At 43.0% G+C, this 8,691-nt stretch overlaps 1 protein-coding gene across 1 annotated transcript in view; it reads left to right on the forward strand.

Moving 5' to 3' along the window:
* MSH2 (mutS homolog 2) overlaps positions 1-8,691 on the forward strand; it is a 75,455-nt gene that overhangs the window by 2,271 nt on the left and 64,493 nt on the right. Inside the window, exons 2-5 of the mRNA XM_017848022.1 lie at positions 2,983-3,137; positions 4,652-4,930; positions 6,715-6,861; positions 8,542-8,689. Of these exons, the coding sequence (XP_017703511.1) occupies positions 2,983-3,137; positions 4,652-4,930; positions 6,715-6,861; positions 8,542-8,689 (729 nt within the window). The remainder of the gene's footprint in view (positions 1-2,982; positions 3,138-4,651; positions 4,931-6,714; positions 6,862-8,541; positions 8,690-8,691) is intronic.

The following is an 8,691-nucleotide window of genomic DNA, read 5'->3' on the forward strand; positions in this document are numbered from 1 at the left end:
AAAAAAAAAAAAAAGACTTTAAAACAAATTATAAGAAAGGACAGGCCAAGTGCAGTGGTTCGTGCCTGTAATCTCAGCACTTAGGGATGCCGAGGTGGGAGGATAACTTGATGCTAGGAGTTGAAGACCAGCCTGTGTAACACAGCGAGACCCATCTCTACAAAAAAATTAAAAAGTTATCATCTTTAGAACTTTTGATTTTTATGTGTAGACTCCGTATAAGCAGAGGGTCTATGCTTATTCACTATTTTATATCTATTACCTTCCATAGTCCTTGCACATATAATAGTGCTTCGTAAACAATTTATTAAATGAATAAATTACTGAGAAAACACTGGAAGTTTTTGGGTTAGCATTGTGTTAGGTGCTTGATATGGTTTGGCTGTGTTCCCACCCTTATCTCATCTCGAATTCCCACGTGTTGTGGGAGGTACCTGGTGGGACATAATTGAATCATGTGGGTGGCTCTTTCCTGTGCTGTTCTCCTGATAGTGAATAAGCCTCACAAGATCTGATGGTTTTAAAAACGGGAATTTCCCTGCACAAGCCCTCTCTCTTTGCCTGCTGCCATCCATGTAAGATGTAACTTATTCGTCTTTGCCTTTCTCATTGATTGTGAGGCCTCCTCAGCCATGTGGAACCATAAGTCCATTAAACCTTGTTCTTTTGTAAATTGCCCAGTCTCAGCTGTCTTTTTTTTTTTTTGAGACAGAGTCTTGCTCTGTTGCTAGGCTGGACTGCAGTGGCGCAATCTCGACTCACTGCAACCTCTGCCTCCCGGGTTCAAGCGATTCTCGTGCCTCAGCCTCCCAAGTAGCTGGGACTATAGGTGCATGCCACCACGCCCAGCTAATTTTTGTATTTTTAATAGAGACGGGGTTTCACCATGTTGGCCAGGATAGTCTTGATCTCTTGACCTCGTGATCTGCCTGCCTCGGCCTTCCAAAGTGCTGGGATTACAGGCATGAGCCACCGCGCCCAGCTGGGTATGTCTTTATTAGCAGTTTGAAAATGGACTAAAACAGTAAACTGGTACCAGTAGAGTGGGGCGCAGCTGAAAAGATACTGGAAAATATGGAAGTGACTTTGGAGCTGGGTAACAGGCAGAGGTCGGAACAGTTTAGAGGGCTCAGAAGAAGACCAGAAAATGTGGGAAAGTTTGGAACTTCCTGGAGACTTGTTGAATGCCTTTGACCAAAATCCTGATAATGATACGGACAATGAAATCCAGGCTAAGGTGGTCTCAGATGGAGATGAGGAACTTGTTGGGAACTGGAGCAAAGGTGACACTTGTTATGTTTTAGTAAAAAGACTGGTGGCATTTTGCCCCACCCTAGAGATTTGTGGAACTTTGAACTTGAGAGAAATTCTTTTGGGTATCTGGCCAGAGAAATTTCTAAGCAGCAAAGCTTTCAAGAGGTGACTTGGGTGCTGTTAAAGGCATTCAGTTTTAAAAGGGAAACAGCATGAAAGTCTGGAAAATTTGCAGCCTGACAATGTGATAGAAAAGAAAATCCCATTTTCTGAGGAGAAATTCAAGCTAGCTGCAGAAATTTGCATAAGTAATGAGGATCCCAATGTTAATCCCCAAGACAATGGGAAAAATGTCTCCAGGGCATATCAGAGGTTTTCCTGGCAGCCCCTCTCATCACAAGCCTAGAGGCCTAGAAGAAAAAAGTGGTTTCATGGGCCAGCCCAGGGTTCCCATGCTGTGTGCAGCCTAGCAGCTTGGTGGCCTGCTGCTCCAGCCATGGCTGAAAGGGGCCAAGGTAGAGCTCAGGCCATGGCTTCAGAGGGTGCAAGCCTGAAGCCTTGACAGCTTCCGGGTGGCGTTGAGCCTGCAGGTGCACAGAAATCAATAATTGAGGTTTGGGAACCTCTGCCTATGTTTCAAGGATGTATGGAAACGCCTGCATGTCCAGGCAGAAGTTTGCTGCAGGGGTGGGGCGCTCATGAGTTCCTCTGCTAGGGCAATGCAGATGGGAAATGGGGGGTCAGAGCCCCCACACAGAGTCCCTACTGGGGCACCACCTAGTGGAGCTGTGAAAAGAGGGCTACTATTCTCCAGACCCCAGAATGGTAGATCCACAGACAGCTTTCACTATGTGCCTGGAAAAGCTGTAGACACTTAACGCCAACCCATGAAAGCAACCAGGAGGGGTGCTGTACCCTGCAAAGCCGCAGGGGCAGTGCTGTCCAAGGCTGCGGTTGCCCACCTCTTGCATCCGCGTGACCTGGACGTGGGACATAGTCAAAGGAGATCATTTTGGAGCTTTAAGATTTGACTGCCATGCTGGGTTTTGGACTTGCTTGGGGCTTGTAGCCCCTTTTTTTCGGCCAATTTCTCCCATTTGGAATGGCTGTATTTACCCAATGCCTGTACCCTATTGTATCTGGGAAGTAACTAACTTGCTTTTGATTTGACAGGCTCATAGGTGGAAAGGACTTACCTTGTCTTGGATGAGACTTTAGACTGTGGTATTTTGAGTTAATGCTGAAATGAGTTAAGACTTTGGGGGACTGTTGGGAAGACATGATTGGTTTTGAAATGTGAAGACATGAGATTTGGGAGGGGTTGGGGCAGAATGATATGGTTTGGCTGTGTCCCACCCAAATCCCATCTCGAATTCCCATGTGTTGTGGGAGGGACCTGGTGGGAGATAATTGAATCATGGGGATGGATCTTTCCCATGCTGTTGTGATAGTGGATAAGTTTCATGAGATCTGATGGTTTTAAAAATGGAAGTCTACCTGCACAAGCTCTTTCTTTGCCTGCTGCAATCCATGTAAGACATGACTTGATCCTCCTTGCTTTCTGCCATGATTGTGAGACCTCCCCAGTTACATGAAACTGTAAGTCCAGTAAACCTCTTTTTCTTCCCAGACTCTGGTATGTCTTTATCAGCAGTGTGAAGTCCGACTAATACAGTGCTTGAACATGTAATATCTCAAATCTGTAATGTACTTTTTTTTTTTTTTAAGGAGCAAAGAATCTGCAGAGTGTTGTGCTTAGTAAAATGAATTTTGAATCTTTTGTAAAAGATCTTCTTCTGGTTCGTCAGTATAGAGTTGAAGTTTATAAGAACAGAGCTGGAAATAAGGCATCCAAGGAGAATGATTGGTATTTGGCATATAAGGTAATTATCTTCCTTTTAATTTACCTATTTTTTTAAGAGTAGAAAATAAAATGTGAATAATTTAATTGTGTTTTAGTATTTTAAGTAAATTGTGATAATAGAATGCTTTGAGATACTTTAGTAGCAATTAGCATGTGGTTTTTAAAAAGTTGCAGTTTGGCTGGGCACAGTGGCTCTTGCTTGTAATCCCAGTATTTTGGGAGGCTGAGGCAGGCAGATTGCCTGAGCCCAGGAGTTCAAGACCAGCCTGCCCAACATAGTAAAACCTCATCTCTATTGAAGATAAAAAAATTTTAAAAAATTAGCTGAGGCTGTTGGCACACACCTGTAGTTCCAGCTAATCAAGAGGCTGAGGTGAGAGGATCACTTGAGCCCAGGAGATTGAGGTCACAGTTTAACTTTCAGAGGCCAAGGCAGGAGGATTGCTTGAGTCCAGGAGTTTGAGACCACCCTGGGCAATGTAGGAAGATCCCATCTCTATAGAGGGATAGATTAGATAGATAATTTCTGAGGGAAGGGGAGGGAATGGGAAAAGGAGGGGGGAGGGCCAGGGAAGGGGAGGGCAGGGCCAGTACTAAGGTCATAATAGAGACAAGTGTTTGTAAGATCCTTATAATAGGTAAGGCTGGCCACAAATGAGTGCCACAGATTTGTATTTTTAGTAGAGATGGGGTTTCACCATGTTGGCCAGGCTGATCTTGAACTTCTGACCTCAAGTGATCTGCCTGCCTTGGCCTCCCAAAGTGCTGAGATTACAGGTGTGAGCCACTGTGCCAACCACAAGCAGTTATTTGTTTATTTATTTTGAAACAGAGTCTTGCTCTGTTGCCAGGCTGGAGTACAGTGGCACCATCTTGGCTCACTGCAACCTCTGACTCACTGATTCAAGTGATTCTCCTGCCTCAGCCTCCCAAGTAGCTGGGATTACAGATGCGTGCCACCACACCTGGCTAATTTTTGTATTTTTAGTAGAGACAGGGTTTCACCATGTTGGCCAGGATCGTCTTGATCTCCTGACCTCATGATTTGCCTGCCTTGGCCTCCCAAAGTGCTGGGATTACAGGCGTGAGCCACCGCACTCGGCCAGTTATTTTTTATAAGAAAACAACTTATTGGCCAGGTGCGGTGGCTCACACCTGTAATCCCAGCACTTTGGGAGGCCGAGGCAGGAAGATCACGAGGTCAGGAGTTTGAGACCAGCCTGGCCAACATGGTGAAACCCCCATCTCTACTAAAAGTACAAAAATTAGCTGGGCGTGGTGGTGTGCGCCTGTATTCCCAGCTACTCGGGAGGCTGAGGCAGGAGAATTGCTTGAAACCTTGAGGCAGAGGTTGCAGTGAGTCGAGATTGCACCATTGCACTCCAGCCTGGGTGACAGAGCAAGACTTCATCTCAAAATAAAAAAGAAAGCATTTTATTAATAAGGTTCATTGAGTTTGGATTTTCCTTTTGCTAGTAAAATTTTAAAGTACATTGAAGAGTTTGTTAAATTTTGAAATTTTATTTTACTTAGGCTTCTCCTGGCAATCTATCTCAGTTTGAAGACATTCTCTTTGGTAACAATGATATGTCAGCTTCCATTGGTGTTGTGGGTGTTAAAATGTCCACAGTTGATGGCCAGAGACAGGTTGGAGTTGGGTATGTGGATTCCATACAGAGGAAGCTAGGACTGTGTGAATTCCCTGATAATGATCAGTTCTCCAATCTTGAGGCTCTCCTCATCCAGATTGGACCAAAGGAATGTGTTTTACCTGGAGGAGAGACTGCTGGAGACGTGGGGAAACTGAGACAGGTAAGCAGATTGAGTCTAGTGATAGAGGAGATTCCAGGCCTAGGAAAGGCTCTTTAATTGACATAATACTGTTTTATTTAAGGAAAAATAATAAAAAACGATTTTTTGTATCTAATTAAAATAATGTTTTGATGTTTACGTTGACAGAAACTGTATATTTAATTGGACATTAAAACAAGCTGTTTCTTGTGTAAGATTTATTTTACCTCAGATCTTTTCTCCTCCCTTTCCTTTCTGTCTTGTGTTCCAAAAGAGTAATTATTACAGTAAATATCACTGTAATTATAATTATGGTTTTATCAAATAAGATGCAGTTCTTTAGCATGTTTTGATAGTTCGAGTGGAACTTTAGCCTGTTATTTTGCTATTTATTTTAACTAAATTCTGATTGTGTGATTTAATTTTTTGTTTTTTGTTTTTTTTTTTTTGAGACAAAGTCTCTCTCTGTCGCCCAGGCTGGAGTGCAGTGGTGCGATCTCGGCTCACTGCAACATCCGCCTCCCAGGTTCAAGCAATTCTTCTGCCTCAGCCTCCTGAGTAGCTGGGATTACAGGTGTGCACCACCACAGGTGTGCACCACCACATGCAGCTAATTTTTGTATTTTTAGTAGAGGTGAGGTTCCACCATCTTGGCCAGGCTGGTCTTTAACTCCTTACCTTGTGATCCGCCTGCCTCGGCCTCCCAAAGTGCTGGGATTACAGGCATGAGCCACCATGCTCAGCTTTGATTGTGTCATTTGTTATAGGCATGTAGTTTATTATCTAGATACTTTTTTTTTTTCTTTGAGGTGGAGTTTCACTCTTGGTGCCCAGGCTGGAGTATAATGACTTGATCTCAGCTTACTGCAACCTCCACATCCTGGGTTCAAGAGATTCTCTTGCCTCAGCATCCCGAGTAGCTGGGATTACAGGCATGCCCCACCACACCTGGCCAATTTTGTATTTTTAGTAGAGACTGTTCTACCATGTTGGTCAGGCTGGTCTTGAACTCCTGGCCTCAGGTGATCCCCCCCACACCACCACCACCTCAGCCTCCCAAAGTGCTGGAATTACAGGCGTGAGCCACAGCACCTGGCCTAGATATTTCTTAAGGTATGTATCTCCCAAGGATTCTTTACTTTTTGTGGTCTTCAAGTACCATAAGCACCGCTGGAGATAACACATGTGATGGACATTTTTAGCATAGATTGTATCTAAGCAACTTTCCACAAGTAATAGTTCTGTTAAGGGTTGTTATTTGTGGCCAGGGGCGGTGGCTCACACCTGTAATCCTGGCACTTTGGGAAGCTGAGGCGGGCAGATCACCTGAGGTCAGGGATTCGAGACCAGCCTGTCCAATGTAGTGAAAACCTGTCTCTACTAAAAATGCAAAGAAGAAAAATAAACTAGCCAAGCATGGTGGCTTGCTCCTGTAATCCCAGCTACTTGGGAGGCCGAGGCAGGAGAATTGCTTGAACCTGAGAGGCAGAGGTAGCAGTGAGCCAAGATTGTGTCACTGCATTCCATCCTGGGCAGCAGTGAGACTGTCTCAAAACAAAAAAAGAGTTGTTACAGTTGGGACTATTTTTTGAAAGCTTTATGTTAATGTAATTTTATATTTTGATGAAAATTTAGTTTATTGATATAAAAAGTGTGTCAGTACATCATATTATCAATGTCTTGCACATTGTGTAAACATTTAATGTAGGTTAATCTGTTATCACTATACTTATCTGTTATAATTTTCATTATTGCTTTTCTTATTCCTTTTTTCATAGTAGTTTAAACTATTTATTTCAAAATAGATTATTCAAAGAGGAGGGATTCTGATCACAGAAAGAAAAAAAGCTGACTTTTCCACAAAAGACATTTATCAGGACCTCAACCGGTTGTTGAAAGGCAAAAAGGGAGAACAGATGAATAGTGCTGTATTGCCAGAAATGGAGAATCAGGTATATGGATTATAAATGTGAATTACAATATATATAATGTAAATATATAATATAAATAATATGTAAATTATAGTGACTTTTTAGAAGGATATTTGTCATATTTGTCTCAAAACCTAAGCTGTGTATCAATGATAGTAAGCTTTTTTTTTTTTGAGACAGAGTTTCGCTCTTGTTGCCCAGGCTGGAGTACAATGGTGTAATCTTGGCTCACCACAACCTCTGCCTCCCGGGTTCAAGTGATCCTCCTGCCTTAGCCTCCCAAGTAGCTGGGATTACAGGCATGTGCCACCACGCCTGGCTAATCTTTTTTTGTATTCTTAGTAGAGATGGGGTTTCTCTATGTTGGTCAGGCTGGTCTCAAACTCCTGAACCTCAGGTGATCCGCCCACCTTGGCCTTCCAAAGTGCTGAGATTACAGGCATGAGCCACCGCCTCCGGCCTGTTTTTATAGTTTATATACATGGAATTATATCATATATTCTCCCTAGCTTCTTTCATTCAATATTTGTAAGACTTATCCATATCATTGAGTGTAGTTATGGATTTTTGCGTTCATATTTCATAGCACAAACATGTCAGAGTTTATCCATTTTACTTCCCTTCCCCCTGCCGCTGCTACTCTCCCCATTTTAACCTTTTTTTTTTGTTTTTTTGAGATGGAGTCTCAGAATCTTGCTCTATCGTCTAGGCTGGAGTGCTGTGGCGCAGTCTCAGCTCACTGCAACCTCTGCCTCTGGGTTCAGCTGCATGCCACCGTGCCTGGCTAATTTTTGTATTTTCAGTAGAGAGGGAGTTTTGCTATTTTGGCCAGGCTGGTCTCGAACTCCTGACCTCAGGTGATCCACTGCCTCGGCCTCCCAGAGTGCTGTGATTACAGGCGTGAGCCACTGCCCAACCCCTATTTTAATTTTGATGGACATTTGGGTAATTTTCATTTTTGGCTGTTACAAATACTCCTGCGATTACAGTTAATTTTCACAGTTCTTTTTTGTTTTTGAGACAGAGTTTCGCTCTTGTTGCTCAGGCTGGAGTGCAATAGTGTGATCTCAGCCCACTGCAACCTTCGTCTTCTGGGTTCAAACAGTTCTTTTTTCTCATCTCCTGAGTATCTGGGGTTTACAGGCATGTGCCACCATGCCCAGCTAATTTTTGTATTTTTATTTCACAGTTCTGGAGACTGGGAAGTTCAAAATTAAGGCACTGGCTGATCTGTTGTCCAGTGAGGGCCCACTTTCTCATAGATAACCATTTTCTCACTCTAACCTCACAAGGTTGAAAGGGCCTAATTTTTGATTTTTAATAGAGACGGGGTTTCACTATGTTGGCTAAGCTGGTCTCACACTCCTAGCCTCGAGTCATCTGCCCGCCTCGTCCTCCCAAAGTGCTTGGATTACAGCATGTGCCACCACGCCCGGTCCCCATTTTAGTTTTGATGGACATTTGGGTAATTTTCTTTTTTGGCTATTATAAATAATGCTGCGATCACCATTAATTTTCACCTTGTAAAAACCATTTTCAAATCTCAAGAGCTTAACCTTTGGTTTTCTTGGTTTGGACTGGGAAGGAGCACCAAGGAAGATGATGGGGTTCAGAATTTATTTCATTTTGCATTTGTTTTGAAAATCTTTAGAACTGGATCCAGTGGTATAGAAATCTTTGATTTTAAATTCTTAATTTTAGGTTGCAGTTTCATCATTGTCTGCGGTAATCAAGTTTTTAGAACTCTTATCAGATGATTCCAATTTTGGACAGTTTGAACTGACTACTTTTGACTTCAGCCAGTACATGAAATTGGATATTGCAGCAGTCAGAGCCCTTAACCTTTTCAGG

This window comes from Rhinopithecus bieti, unplaced genomic scaffold (genome assembly GCF_001698545.2).
Source record: "Rhinopithecus bieti isolate Rb0 unplaced genomic scaffold, ASM169854v2 scaffold_30687, whole genome shotgun sequence".
In the NCBI taxonomy this organism is placed as follows: Eukaryota; Metazoa; Chordata; class Mammalia; order Primates; family Cercopithecidae; genus Rhinopithecus; species Rhinopithecus bieti.